The sequence below is a fragment of the Antechinus flavipes genome, chromosome 1, assembly GCF_016432865.1.
Source record: "Antechinus flavipes isolate AdamAnt ecotype Samford, QLD, Australia chromosome 1, AdamAnt_v2, whole genome shotgun sequence".
Lineage (NCBI taxonomy): Eukaryota > Metazoa > Chordata > Mammalia > Dasyuromorphia > Dasyuridae > Antechinus > Antechinus flavipes.
In genome coordinates, this window is record NC_067398.1 from 122,825,034 (window position 1) to 122,841,211 (window position 16,178).

General features: G+C 36.9%; 1 protein-coding gene across 1 annotated transcript in view; it reads left to right on the top strand.

The window, feature by feature from the left end:
- EGFLAM (EGF like, fibronectin type III and laminin G domains) overlaps window positions 1–16,178 on the top strand; it is a 243,022-nt gene that overhangs the window by 186,100 nt on the left and 40,744 nt on the right. Inside the window, exons 13-15 of the mRNA XM_051990183.1 lie at window positions 2,450–2,639; window positions 10,109–10,234; window positions 11,055–11,298. Coding sequence (XP_051846143.1) covers window positions 2,450–2,639; window positions 10,109–10,234; window positions 11,055–11,298 — 560 coding nt within the window. The remainder of the gene's footprint in view (window positions 1–2,449; window positions 2,640–10,108; window positions 10,235–11,054; window positions 11,299–16,178) is intronic.

Below are 16,178 nucleotides of genomic sequence, written 5' to 3' on the forward strand. Positions count from 1 at the left end.
TATCCAAATTACATTTTTTTTTATATAGAATTGTAGAGACATAGACAAATTAGAGCTGAAAAATACCTAAAAGGTCTCTGAGTCCAACCCTTCTATTTACTGTTGAGAAATCTAAGTTCTGAGAAAAACAAGTGACTTTTCCAAAGTCACATAGATTTGGAGCCAGATATATTAACTCCTAGCCATTATTTTCCCCTTGATGCCAAAAAGCACAAGGACTTTGGTTCCCTGGTTTGAATAAAAACTTTGCATTAATATTTTTCCTCTTCAGAATTTTAAAACATAGTTTGCTTTGAACTTTTGAATGAAAAGTTCTTTGAAACTTTGACAGTAGGAAGTAATGGATGAGGTTATATGTAATAATTTCATTCCCAGTTACCCTCTTTATTAGATGAAAAAATAGAGGCACAAGAATTGTGAATAACAAAGAGGAAATGTAATATAGTCGAAAGAATGCTAGATTGGAAATCAGAAGATCTTAGCTTGAGCTCCACCCTTGATACTTACTAGCAGAGTGATTTTGAGCAAATTATTTCACCTCTCTAAACTTTTTTCCCCATCTGTAAAATGGAGATAATAATATATAGTATCTACTTAATAGGTTGTTTTGAGAATCTAATGGGACAATGTGTTGAGCTAACCATGTTATATAAATGAGATATCATTAAATTAATAGAAGAGCTAGAAATAGAAAATTCGTGTTTTGGTGCCTTATGGCTGTACAAACCACTTAACACTTATTCATGGAATTATCTTTTATTATTGCTATTAATATTATCAACATTATGAATAATATTTTTCAATTTCATGTAAAAATAATTTTGAATTCATCTTTTTAAATTTTATGTTCCAAATTTTTTTGTCCTTCTTCCCCTACTCCCCCTCATTGAGAAGTCATGCAATTTTATATAGGTTATAAATATAGCATCATGCAAAACGTGTTAACATTGAAATATCTTGCCTTTCAGAAATTAGGCATGGACCCATACTTAACACCATAAACCAAGATAAGATCAAAATGGATCCATGACCTAGGCATAAAGAACAAGATTATAAATAAATTAGAGGAACATAGGATAGTTTATCTCTCAGACTTGTGGAGGAGAAAGAAATTTGTGACCAAAGATAAACTAGAGACCATTATTGATCACAAAATAGAAAATTTTGATTACATCAAATTAAAAAGCCTTTGTACAAACAAAACTAATGCAAACAAGATTAGAAGGGAAGCAACAAACTGGGAAAACATCTTCACAGTTAAAGGTTCTGATAAAGGCCTCACTTCCAAAATATATAGAGAATTGACTCTGATTTATAAGAAATCAAGCCATTCTCCAATTGATAAATGGTCAAAGGATATGAACAGACAATTTTCAGAGGATGAAATTGAAACTATTACCCCTCATATGAAAGTGTTCCAAATCACTATTGATCAGAGAAATGCAAATTAAGACAACTCTGAGATACCACTACACACCTGTCAGATTGGCTAAGATGACAGGTGCATACCCTTTGATCCAGCAGTGCTACTACTGGGCTTATACCCCAAAGAAATACTAAAAAAGGGAAAGGGACCTGTATGTGCCAAAATGTTTGTGGCAGCCCTGTTTGTAGTGGCTAGAAACTGGAATTGAATGGATGCCCATCAATTGGAGAATGGCTGGGTAAATTGTGGTATATGAATGTTATGGAATATTATTGTTCTGTAAGAAATGACCAGCAGGATGAATACAGAGAGGCTTGGAGAGACCTACATGGACTGATGCTAAGTGAGATGAGCAGAACCAGGAGATCATTATACACTTCAACAATGATACTGTATGAGGATGTATTTTGATGGAAGTGGATTTCTTTGACAAAGAGAGCTAACTTAATTTCAATTGATCAATGATGGACAGAAGCAGCTACATCCAAAGAAAGAACACTGGGAAATGAATGTAAACTGTTTGCATTTTTGTTTTTCTTCCCGGGTTATTTCTACCTTCTGAATCCATTTTTTCCTGTGCAGCAAGAGAACTGTTTGGTTCTGCACACATATATTGTATCTAGGATATACTGTGACATATTTAATATGTATAGGACTGCTTGCCATCTGGGGGAAGGGGTGGAAGGAGGGAGCGGAAAATTCAGAACAGAAGTGAGTGCAAGGGATAATGATGTAAAAAATTACCCTGGCATGGGTTCTGTCAATAAAAAGTTATTAAAAAAAAGAAAAGAAAAAAAAGAAATATCTTGCCTTTGTCCACCTCCAAGAGAACTTTTCAGAAATCATGCCCCATGAGGAACTATCCATGGTAATAAACACAATAATTTGGGGGTTCAAATGGATTGTAAAAAATCCCCAAAATGCATTTGTCACATAGTTAAAATATTGAGTCTATCTCTTACCTCTTCGTATTTTTCCTTTTAAAGTCTTTTTATGTTATTTGCTTGTTCTTCCTTTTTAAAGGGCCAGTACAGTAAAATTACATTCCGGACTCCTCTCTATCTTGGTGGGGCTCCCAGTGCTTATTGGCTGGTCAGAACAACAGGAACAAACCAAGGTTTCAAAGGCTGTTTTCAGTCACTAGTCATCAATGGGAAGAAAATAGACCTGCGGCCCTGGCCACTTGGGAAAACTTTAAGTGGGGCTGATATAGGTAAGTACTACATGTTGCATTCGGTAGAATTATGGGTTATGGTGAAGAGGAAAGTAGTTGGTAGCATGTTACTAATGAAACCAAAGGAGGAGACACATACCATGGTAGGGTTGGGTTGAGCACTTCAAACATATATGTATCACTTCTTCCATAATCTCACCCCTAAATATCTCCTATTCATACCCATTGGGGTAGTAGTGAAGTGGATAAAACACCAAGTTCTGGAGTCAGGAAGGCTCATCTTCCTTAGTTCCAATCTAGCCTCAGATACTTGCTAGCTGTGTGATCCTAGGCATGTCACTTTGTTTGCCTTGGTTTCCTCAGCAGAAAAATGATTTGCAGAAGAAAATGGCAAACTGTTAGTATTTCTGCCAAGAAAACTTCAACAACAGCAACATCAATCCTTGGTCCTAAACTTAGCATTCTATCCCTTACCTTGTTGCTGGATTTTGCTAGTAGAAAAATAAATGTTTGTTGAACTGAATTAAACTGAATTGAATCTAATTTTAAAAGATAACTAACTTTCTATAAGGTACCACTCTGATAAATGGCAAATGAGTACTAATGGTAATTATTGTTACTTAAGTGGCACTCTACATTTTCCATTATATTTTGTACATATCCAATCTTATTCGGCTGTCAGGACAGTCCTTTGAAATAAGTAATTTTACACAAGAGGAAATTGAGACTTATAAAACTGAAAGTGACTCACAGTTACAGCAGTTAATAAGTATTGGAGCTATGACATAAACCCAAGCCTTCTGACTCCAGATATGATAGTCTCTCCACTGTCACAAAGACTTGCCAATAATAACTACTATATATTCTTGGAGGATTTGATGAATGTTGTAAACTAAGGGGGAAAATAAAAAAAATAGATAAATGAAAACTTTTTAAATTAAAATAAGCTTAGGCACCCAGAAAAGAAAGGTTGCCTAAGTTCATGCAGAAAGTTATAATTTAAACAGGTCTTTTGACTTTGAATCCCATCTCTTTCCATTGTGACACAGTGCCTCCTTAGATTAAGAAAGGGTAAGAGCTTCTGAATCTAATTCTCCCTGTGCAACAAGAGAACTGTTTGGTTCTGCACACATATATTGTATCTAGGATATACTGTAACCTATTTAACATGTATAAGACTGCTTGCCATCTAGGGGAGAGGGTGGAGGGAGGGAAGGGAAAAGTCGGAACAGAAAAGTCAGAACAGAAGTAAGTGCAAGGGATAATGTTGTAAAAAATTACCCAGGCATATTCTGTCAATAAAAAGTTATAATAATAAAAAAAGAGAAGGTAAGAGAGTATTCTGGCTAGGAGGAATGTAAAAGCAGAAAATACAGGAACATGTAGGGCACTGATTGACAATCATCAACCAGTTTCACAGGAGAAAATGGTTCATGGGATAGGAGCTAAGCCTGGAAAGAGAGGTTAGGGCCAGACAGTGGAGGCCTTGGAATTCCAGACTAATACCTATGTCTTATTTCATAGACAATGGGGAACTACTTTTTTTTAAAATAGTGGAGTAATATGAATAAAACAATATGTTTGGAAATGTTTGTCTGTAGAGTTCAGAAAAGACACATTTAAAGGAGGAAATTAAATAGAGTTAGAAGGCTATTGCTATAGCCTGGGAGTAAGGTGAGCAATGATAATAATAATGGCTAAAATGTTGATATATTCTATCTAGGGCTTGGTGCTTGAGACATTTAAGGAAATGAAAGAATATGTTATTATAAGATATATCTAATATTCCACCCCTACTTACTAAAGGAAATTATTCCTCAACCTTATCACCCTTCCTCACTCCCACCCTCAGGCACATCTATCCTAGTATAAGATTTTCTTCTCCAAGAAAAAATGTTTATAGACATTTTGCTATTCTATGGCTGGCAGATCTATGTGGGGAAGGGATAGGAATGACCAATACTCACATTTTCTTTTGAGTTCCTACATCAATAATCTCCTCTGAGAAAGTAGAAAGGGAGGTGAAATCCTTGGAGATAACTAATCTGGCATCATGGAAACAGAGATAGCTTGACCAGTGGGAGAGCCCTTGGAAATCAGATGAGCCTGGCTACCTCTGAGAGGATGGTAAAGGTTATCTACCTTTTTCTGGGTCCCAAGAATATCTTATCACCAAATCCGAGCAACTCTTATGTTTGATCTTAGGACACAATTCAAAGTAGAAGTAAAATTTAAGCTTGTGTCAGTTTATCAGATTAAAGCTAGACAGTCAACAGGAGGACAGAATGGGACACGGGACAGGTAAATTTTTCTAGTCTGGAAGACACAAAAAAGGACATTTAAAACAACTTCTGAGATAGCTTGGATACATCTAGAACCAGAAAATGTAGGATCAAGACTCAGCTCAATCATTAAGTGACTATGACAGTAAGCTGCTTATCCCTTCTGGGCTTCGGGCTCTTCATCTGTCCACTAGGGATAATGACATTTGCTCTATCCACCTCTCAATATTGTGAGTAAATCACTTTGTAACTTGCTGAATGTTATGGCACGCTGAGTCATTTTTTTTTTCAGGGTGTCCTGAATCTTAAGGGAGTCCAAATCTGTCTCTCTTTTGCCAGCTATCATGATGAATCACAAAAGACCTGGCCGGGATTCTCCTTGCTCTGTATTTAATCTGGAACAAGAAATCCAGTAGTTGTGGGGCAGAAGCCTCTTTTCTGTTAGGTGATTGTTCTAGGAGTAGCCCTGAGAGATAGATTAATCAGGCAGCTGTCACCTCACTGAACAATCACAGGAACTGGCAAATAATGCAGATGTCCCTAAATTGAGCAAGTGCCTAGATCTGCCAGCCTTTTGGCTTCCAATTCAGTCCAGTGTTTTTCTTTACAAGTTCCTCAAATGCCATATGAGAAGGGGCCAAGTGGTTGATATCTGAACTCCAAAGGTCAGCTATCTGATTATTGTTTTTTTTTTTCTTCTGAACTTTGCAAAAGTCAATTAGATCACTTCCCCCCCCCCCTTCTCCTAAGCATATTCTCCCAGAGGCAGAATAATAGAGTGGATAAAAAGATAGACACAGAATTTAAAAATTAAGGTTTGTATCAGAAAAAAATAATTTAACATGGTTAGTCTCAGTTTCTTATAAATAAGGGATTTGAGGTCACTTCCGTTTCTAAATCTATGTTCCTATGATCCTATTGTCTGGGAGACATCCTTGTGTTTCCCAATTAAGTAATTTTTTTTTTGTTTTGAGTTATTCAGCATTTTAAAAATTCTCATAAAGTAAAAAAATTCAGACTGCATGCTATGGCAATGCACTGTTCTAATATAAGCAATAGTAAATTTATTATAATGTTATTATCTTCCAAAGCAGGGTGGTGAATCCATGGTAATTCACAGAACAGAACTACAGAACCTCAGAGGCTGCCTAGTCTTACCCATGCCAAAATAAAATAGAAAACCCTCCAAAATGAGCATCTACATTTTGTTTAAATAATTATACTTAGGAAAGAATTGTCATGGGTGAATTATTTAAATACAATATGATTTTACCTCTGAGATCTGTATCTCAACAGCCCTTCCCCTATAACTCTCACTTCCTTCCTATCATTTCTTCTAGGGACCACCTCTCTTTACTTACACACACACCTCTCGCAAACATATTCTTTCTCTTCACTGTTATCTTCCATTTCTCATCTGCTTTCTCATTATTCACTTTATTCATGATCTCTAGGCTAATGAACCCCTGGTAGCAAGACCATAACATTAGAAAATCATTGGTCCTTGGCAGAAGAGGCAGCATGACAGCACTAGATTTGGAGCCAAAGAACCTGGATTTAAATTCTGAATACTCTTCTTATTAACTACATAATCCAGGCAAATAGATTTAATTTTCTGGGCCTCCTCTCTAAAAAGAGGAGATTCAGTTAGTTTACTTTTGAGGTCCCTTTCATCTCTAAAGCTATCATTTTAGAAATAACTCCCATAATCCTTCCTCTTCTTTCTATGATCACTTCCAGCTTCTTTATTACTCCCCACCTAGATTATAACAATAGCCTACTAATGATTTTTTTATCCCATTCTCTAGACTATTCAATTCAAGGTTAACATTGATTAAGCGCCCACTGTGCTCATGACCTTTTGCTTAGCCCAGTAAGAGAGAGACATTTTAGATAGCTGGTAGTTGGCTAGGGGGATGTGACACAAAATAACTCTAACACACATTGCTGCCAGATTGAACTTCCTTACACATAAATTTGGTCTTAACAGAAATCAATCATTTAACATTAAGTATCTACTATATACCAGGAATTCTGCTAAAGTTCCTCTTCCCAAACATCTTTAATAGTTCACAATTGCCTACTTGGAGGAGCTAGGTAGCACAGTGGAAAGAGTGCTAGTGAAGTCTGTAGGTGCTTACTAGTTGTATGATCCTGAACAAGTAATTTAATCCTATTTACTTCCTTTCCTCATTTGTAAAATGAGGTAGAGAAGGAAATGGTAAAACCACTCCAGTATCTTTGCCAAGAAAACCTCAAAAAGGTTCACAAAGAGTTGGAAAAACTGAAAAATGACTAAATAACAACAAAATTTCCTACTGAGTAAACTTTGTACATTTTGTGGAGCCATCAAGGCCTTCTACAATCTCATACCATTCTGCCATAGCCCTCTGCACTTAAATCCAATTCACTTGCATGTCATGGCGTCACCTCCCTGATGTCTTGGTCCTCTTCAAGAACGAAGAGCAAATAAAAACAACCTTTATCTAAAATCATTTCCCACTGAGTTCCAGTCAGACTAGATTGTTTAATAAATAATATAGAATTTATTGTTAATGATATAGATATAATTTAATAAATAAAATAAATGATTATTTCTTTTCTATATTATTAACTAGTTATTGAATTAGAACGAAGGCTTTCCCCCCTTTTTCTCATCCAAAAATCAGCCAAGGTAGAAAATCTTTCTCAAAGACTTACCCATTCATGAAAGCTAAGATTTAATCAAAGACAATACAGAAATTCTAAGTTGAGGTGAAAGGATGAATTCCTTTTCATTGTGTTTACTTAGACAGGTTTGGGAAATTTCAGATTCTCCCTTTTGTCAAAGAGGTGATAGAGAAATTGCTAAGTCTCTTTGACTAAGACTTGGGTGCTCAATATCATATAACTTAAGACCCTCAATAAGTCCACCTCTCATTGTCAAATTTATTCCCTAATTAATTGTTAATGAATCAGTTCATCACAATCCTGAGGAACATCCACTTTTCCAAGGGCATATAACTGTAAACCCACCACCATGAATCATCTTTGGTTTAAGAGGGACGGCCAAATGACCATTCTTTTTATTAATAAAATGTTAAATTAGTGATAAAAATGATTAGCTACTTAAAAACTATGTCTCTCAAACTTTTTAAATGTCACACTGTATTCTATTCCTTAGACCCCTGTGTTTTCCCACTTTTATGCATTTGTTCTTCCTTCCCGTCTTTCTTGATGAATTTTTAGTCATTTTTCAGCTCTCATTTCAAATATCAACTTCCCCAGGAACTTCTGTTTGATCCATCCAGATCTCATGTGCTTATACTATGCCCCTTACATAACTATAAGTTTTATGTGAGTACAGTAACTGTTTAATCAATATTTTTAGTTGAATTGTTATGTTTCTTCTGACGTGCTTAGCCTGAGAGGTAGCCTGATATTAGAAAAAATATTGGATTTGGAGTTAGAAAACCTAACTCCAAAAAAATTTTCTAGGGGAAAAAACTTATTACCAATGTGACTTCAGGCAATATCACTTGGTCTGTCTGGATCTCAGTTTCCTTACTATAAAATGAAAATCTTGAGCTAAATGACCTCTGAAGTCCTTGTGGTACTAAATCTGGAATCCTGAGATGCTTATCCCGGGTCTATCCAAACAGAAGCTTATGCAGAAATTAGTAAAAGATGGGAGGGTATAGGAAGAGTTCTGTGAAGAATCTACTCTTCAAGGGTCAAAAGTCAGTTCAGAGTTCCACTGCTTCAGTCTCTCTGAGTACTTTGAACTTCAGGAACATTGGTGCCAATCAGTAGATTCTCTAACTGGACAAAGACCACCAGCTTTGTCTGTCTAAGCTCTTGAGAGGCTACCAGATGGGATGCACAGATGATACTCCACTTCAGCTCATGGTGGATCAGTCACCTGGAAATGAAACGCTTTTTTCACAACTCATTAGCAACCCCTTCAGTCATTCTTCTCCCTTCTCTGCCCAGCATGTTCTGCTTCCCTCTGCCCTCCAACACCTGATCAGCTTCAGAGACCAGATGAATTCTGTAAATATGGTTGACTGAGAAACAATGACATAATAGGGCCAAATGAAGGCTGATCCATATTATTTCATATTTCTAAGGATAGAAAGGGATGGAATGGTAAAGAGGGAAGGTGGTGTATTATTTTAATTTTTCTTGTTAAACTTATCTGGGAGAAATTCTGAGAGATATCTTCTCATACTTAAGAAAAAGCCAGAGGAATTATGGAGTATTGGGAGAATGCAACAGGCAATCATTGACCCAGTAAGGGAAAGGAGACATCATTTTCACTTTTTCAATAGCCTTGGAGCCACCTCAGACCCCTTCTATCACCTGAGACAGGAAGGCATTTTATTTTCACCTGTATTCTTTGTTCAAGGCCAGATTGGAGTCCATCTGTCTAATTTAGTTCTTTTGTGCAAGGAGAAATAGCTGTCTACAGTAACAGCAGAAAAACAGTTAAGGATAAACCAAATATTTTCCATTCCTTAGAAACTATGCAATTGCAAATTAAAAAGTAAATCCCTCACGAATTCCCTCTTGATAAGTTCAGTGGAGGAAAAAATCCACCTCCTGCTTAGACTCTTTCAGTATGGCATTGCCCTTGGGCTCTTATCCCTCATGGAGGGTACTGATGAGGTGGGAATGGTGATTATGAAGCCCATATGTTACCATAATATGGATTGCTCACTGCCCAGACAGAACAGTCAACAACCTTCAGGTAGCTAATAAGCTTAGGCCCAGCCACTTAACTCCTTCAAGGCTTACCAGCCAGGGAACAAACTTTGACTCGACAAGACAGCACTTAAGCTAATTGAGGTTACACAAATTAGAATGCTTATAACATAAACAATCTGGTGACATTTGGAGAGTTTGAATTATGTGTTTATGAGAACAACAGAGAGATTAATTAAAGCAGAAAAGGCCCAGTCATCCTGGTGAGTGGTCATAAAAATGTCTGGTGAATTAATGTATGATTTATTGTTCTCATTGTGTTTGAGAGGCTTTGTGGCATTCTGTAAAACCCCAATGGAAATCAGATTAAAATGAAGGGACATTTCTACTTGTCCTTAAACTTAGTTTGCAGTCCTGTTGAGGCAGGAACAAAGTTCATAGGACCAGGAACTAAATCCAAGGCATTGGGAACAATGGTTCTTGCTTCCTAGTGGGTTGGTCTTAATGGATAAGTATCCTAATTTCTCCTCTGTGTTTGTTTAGGGGAATGCAGCAGTGGGATTTGTGATGAGGCCTCCTGCATCAACGGAGGCACCTGCACCGCAGTCAAAGCAGATTCCTACATTTGCCTTTGTCCCCTGGGATTTAAAGGAAGACATTGTGAAAATGGTGAGAAGGAAGTGAGCTACTAACTAGCAAGTGGGATACAGAATAGGAGAGTTGGATGCAGATGAAGAATTTGGTGTCTGCTTTATTGTTCATGGATTAATGTAATTTTTCATCTACGGAACATTAGTTAGACTCAGAAGGCAGTTCAGGAGATGCATTTTCAGAAGAGTTTATAGAGTCTTTTGGCCAAGTTGGAATACCTTCCTCTCATTTGTTTGGACTGGGGCTTTCCAAATAACCCATGTTCAAATCAGCTGTACTTTGGGCACAGTATGATGTGCTTTTTTCGAAACTCATGTGAAACTAAAGAATCATAATGGATAACGTATATGAAGTATGCAGAATTTGTTCACCTGGGAATATTTAGTTGGTTTTTTAGAAGAAGAAAAGCTATGTTGGGTAGACCATATTCTCTGGATTGGATAGAAGCCAGAAAGGAAGAAAAAATAATTAGGCATCCAAAGTTAATCAAGGATATTCAATTTTTAGATTGTAATGGGAAGGGTCTTGAGCAACATCCATTTGTTTGGAGGGCCTGAACCTATAATTTCCTCTCTGTATGGCATTCCCATCATAGAAATGCTCTCCATCAATACAAATGAACAACCCTTTAGTAACTTATAGTCCTAAAGAGTTGCCTAGGGTTCTGAGGCTTTCTCATAGTCACATAACCAGTATCTTGAAGTTATATCTATCTGACTCCAAGGCCAGATCCCTACCCAGTATATCACAATGAATTATTTTTTAAAAAATCAGTAATTTTGCATTCATTTCTCACTGAGTATTCTAATGTCATCTTTGTTTCTTGTGAGACTTTCAGCTTTCATCTTGGCCATCCCTCAGTTCAATCAATCTCTGAGGTCTTATGCTGCAACCCCTTGGCCATTAGAGTCCCAGTATTACCTCTCTTTCATGGAGTTTGAGATCACATTTCGACCAGAGTCAAGAAATGGTGTTCTATTGTACAGCTATGATACGGACAGCAAAGACTTCCTATCTATCAACATGGTGGATGGCTATGTGGAATTCAGATTTGACTGCGGCTCTGGAACAGCTGTTCTCCGGTAAGGGCCAATTCCAAGATCACCCCCAAAAGCGTAATACATGGGCATTTTGGAAACAAACCCAAATTTCTTTAATTGTTTGCTACAAAAGTGAGTACTATCCACACAATCTACAATCTAGCACTACCTTGCCTTTCTGTCTTGAGCTTATGTCTTCTCTATCTTCCAAACAAGCATCCACATTCCACTGTCTGTGCCTTTTTTTTAAACATGATTCCACAAGCCCACAATGTTCTTCTTCCATCTTTTCACCTATTAAGTTTCTTTCTATTCTTTAAAGTAGAACTCATATGCCATTTCTTCTTCAAAGTCTTCCCTAGTTCCCTTCCCAATTTCCTGTGGGTGAAGATCTTCCATCTTACGCCTTCTATAGCAATTTTTAACACTCTCTTATACACGTGTTATAATGAGTTTTATAGTTTGTTTTTTATGTTAGTGGTTTCTTTATTTCTAGACTGTAGGAAGGACAGGACTTAGTATTGTCTCCTCTAACAGAATGTAAACTCAACAAAGATAGGAACAATCTTTATATACCCAGTGCCTAATGTGGTTCCAAGCACAAATTCTTATTGAATTGCATTGCACAGCACAGAGTTTTGTGCATCATAGGCAATAAGTAGAAGTTTGGTTCACAGATAAATGAATGATGCACACTTAACCATGTCCTTCCTTTTCATGTTATATTCCTGTATATTTCTTTTTTCTGAACCCTGGGGTAATACACACAGAAGAGATACTTCCTAGAGATAATATTCTTCTGCCTACAATGTTGGGGTTTTTTTGACTTTCTCAAATGATTTCCCAGCAGGTAGCTCTTCTCTGCTCCAAACAATGGAAAATATTTCTTACTTGAGGTAAAAATGAAATGCCCTGATTTCTTCATAGGGTGGTAATGTACAATGTAATCATTAAACCCTTAATAACTATTAATCTATCATCATCATCATAATATCTAGAATAAATTTATGTGTATATATATATATAAATAATATCACTTTAAGGTTTGCAAAATGCCCTACAAATATCTCATTTTGTAGCACTATACTTTTTTGTGGTAGATAATAAATATTTGTTGATTAATTAATGAAAGTATTAATGATCATTAGTGATCTATTTTATTATGTGATCCTATGATTTGGATTATAGGAAAGGGAGGAATATGTTTCTTTTTAAAATATGTAGATATCTCCTTGCCCCAAGCCTGAGGATAATCCAACTGATTTTCCCCTTTGTGTTTAATGTTTATTTTTCCTCTCACTCTTTTCCTTACATGGTCTAGCCTCAGCGGTCCCTGAAAGATTGGGGATCCTAATATTATACACTAATTACACAATTTCAATAGATGTTATTTCATTACTGGTTTTCCAATGATGCCCAAGACAACCCATCCATAATAACTTGGGGATATTCTTTTCTATCTTCTGCCATAGATCCACCATAGAAAATTCATGCAATATATTGGAAGCTTTCCTTGCTGCAGGTATTATTTGACAGAGTCCTTTTTGCCAGCAGAACTTTCCTACTGGAAAGAGAATTTCCCCTCCCTTCCAAAGAGTCTGATGGAGTGGTATCTCAAAGTGAACCAGACTGACACTGGCATGGCAATAAACTTTCCACCATCACAAACTATCACGGCTCTCCACAAGTTTCTGAGGATGGAGGAAAGCTTTTCTAATCCACTATCTAAGACAATTGGAGGCGAAAAGAATCCACACCCAAGAACCTTTTTTCTATTATTTCTCCCATGAGGAAAAGAAGAAAAGTTACTAGAAAACAAATATTTTAACATTACATTTTAAACATGTCTAAGTCTTCTTCCAAGGCTTCATTTCAGTGTAACAAGCTTTGTTTTTAGAGTCTGTCTCACCAAAAGGAAGCTCTTACCTGGGACATTCAGGTATGGGCTAAGAATGGAATGGTCTGTGGATCTGTTTCCAAGGGCCAGCTTAGCCCAATTCAGAGAGGTGTGTTACCATCAGATTGGCTAAAAAGTGAGAAAGTTTTTTTGACCACATCAGCTTTTAAATACCTAACTAAGAAGTCACACAGAGGGGTCATGATCTACATTAGCACTAATCACAATAAAGAGATCCCAGATCCTAGAAATCTGTAGAAAGCCCTGTGAAAGAAACTGGAGAAAAAAAAGAATACTGATCCCAAGGAACCTAAAATCATATAGGAGAAATGAGATCTTTTCTGAATCTTTTTAATCTTCCATCTAGTAAGAAAAATAGAACTTGTATGCAAGCAGTGTGATATAGTAAGATACACTGTTTCTGGTCAAAGTTACACTATTCCTGACATCAGAAGACCCAAGTTCCTATCTTATCTCTAATGCTCACTACTTGGGAGAGGTTGGATAAGTAGTATATTCTCTAGCTTGTTTCCTCACCTGTAAAATGAGGTCAGACTGGATGACTCCTGAGGTCTCTTCTAGTCTGAGATCTCTAATCCCATATTTAAGGGAAAATATGGTATGTTTTTGAGCCCCCTGACTCCTAAGCATTTCTCATCTTTGCATTTATATCTACTTCCCTTACTCTGCCAGCTTCTGCTTAAGACCTATTCAATCTAAAAAGAATGTGTTCCAAGTCTCTACAAATATATATTTCTTCTCTCCTGAAGTTCCCCAGCATGTTTTTCCTCAATAGTGCTCCTGCAGCAAGAAATTAGCAACCATTTTTTCTTTTTCTTAAATCTCCTGTTCAGCTGACTCTGCCTGCCATTTTGGAAAGAGTACACGGGTGAGATGTGACAACTGTAGATTGGCTGTAACTGCTGCTCATTCCTCATAGCTGATGAGAAATTCTGGCTGAGCTTAGTTTAAACGATTTTTAAAAAACAGCCATTATTTTTCTTCTGTGACTGTTCCCCTTATCCATCGATGTCACTGCCTGTTATGGGGGATGGACATTTTTCTTTGTCTCTGTCTCTGTCTCTCCGTGTGTATATCAGGGGCTGTTTAGAGCTGCTAGTTCCTGTACTTCTAGACAACTTTGAGTAGTCTTGGCTGATTCTATTTGCATAAGATTATGCAAAACAGCTGAAGCAATTCACCTGAAAGGATTCTGTGCCGACAGGTTGAAAAGGAGGGGATGTGGGGGACATTGATTATCACCTTCCCCTTTCAAATTTAGCTTCCTCCTGGATAATGGCCAGAAAAAAAACCAGAGAAGCCTATGTGAATCTTTTGGCATACCTCAAAAGCTGTATCCTTCCTGCCCACCTTCTCTGCAGCTATAGCTGAGAATGGGAACTTTAACAGCATTTGGGACACTGGCAGACTGGAACTGGTACAATTCTCCTTTCAGAATATGGTATCTAATTTTTTTGGATATGAAGAGCTTTTCTTCAGTTGTCCAAAGTAGCTATACCCCTTATCTGTAAGCAAAGACAAGTGGAGAAAGAACTCTGGAGTGTTACATGTAGTAAAAGGAGATAAATTCCTCCAAACTTCAGAGATCTGTCCAACACTGAGGAGGCATTTGAACACAAGCTCATTAATTGATTCTTTCTCCTCCCACATGGATGCATTTCATTGTCTATTAGAACTATAAAGTCACTTCTCAAATTCCTCCAAACTTCAGAGATCTGTCCGACACTGAGGAGGCATTTGAACACAAGCTCACTAATTGATTATTTCTCCTCCCACATGCATGCCTTTCATTGTTTATTAGAACTACAAAGTCACTTCTCTACAATGAGATTATTCAGGCCAGTTCCAATGATCTTGTAATGATGAGAACTGTCTACACCCAGAGAGAGGCCTGTGGGAATTGAGTGTGGATCACAACACAGCATTTTCACTTCTTTTGTTGTTGTTTGCTTGAATTTTATTTTCTTTCTCATTTTTCCCTTTTTGATCTGATTCTTCTTGTGCAGCAAGATAATTATATAAATACATATATCTATATTGATTTACATATATTTTTACCATGTTTAACATATATTGATTGGATTACTTACCATCTAGGAGAGGAGGAGAGGGGAGGAAATTGGAACACAAAGTTTAGCAAGGGTCAATGGTGAAAAAATTATCTACACATATGTTTTGAAAATAAAAAAGAATAGTAAATAAATAAATAAGGAACCACAAAGCCATTCAAAGGATCTTTTTTTTTTTTTTTTTGGTAGCACATTTTAAATACTTCTTTTATTTAAATCCAGGCCCACAACTGAATGTTATTTTTAACTGATCTCTCATACTCTGCTCCCTTATATCTTATCCATTGCCAAATCTTGTTGCTTCTATCTTTACAATATTTTCTTGTATGAATCCCTTACTCTCCACTCACATAGCTGCTACTCTAATTTAGGTCCCATTCCCTCTTGCCTGAACTACTGGGATAAATTTCTAATTGATCTCCCCACTCTAATCCATTCTCCACTCAACTGCCAATGTGATATCTCTAAAGCCTTTGCCTAACTATCACTCTCCTACAGTGAGCTTCGCTGCCTAGCTATTACCTTCAGAATCAAATATTAACTTTTCTGATATTAAAACTTTTCTCAACATGGCCCATTCCTACATTTCCAGTCTCCTTACTTTCTCATTCTCCATGTACTCCACAATCTGGCTACCACTTGCTGCTTCTCATACACTAGATTCTTTGTCTCCCATCTTAGTGCCTTTGAGGCACTGCTGTAGATAGCACAAGCAAAATATATCCCAGGCCCAGAATGCTTGGTTCCTCACCACTTCTTCTGTTTCCCAGGCTTTCTTTAAGACTCAAGTCAGTTCTCATTTTCTACAGGAAGTCTTTCTTCATGCCACCAATTACTAGTGCCTTCCCTGCTGTGATTACCTCCCATCCACTCAATATATCTTTTATATATGTAATTATTTTCATGTGGCCTACTATATTAGAATGTTAGCTCTT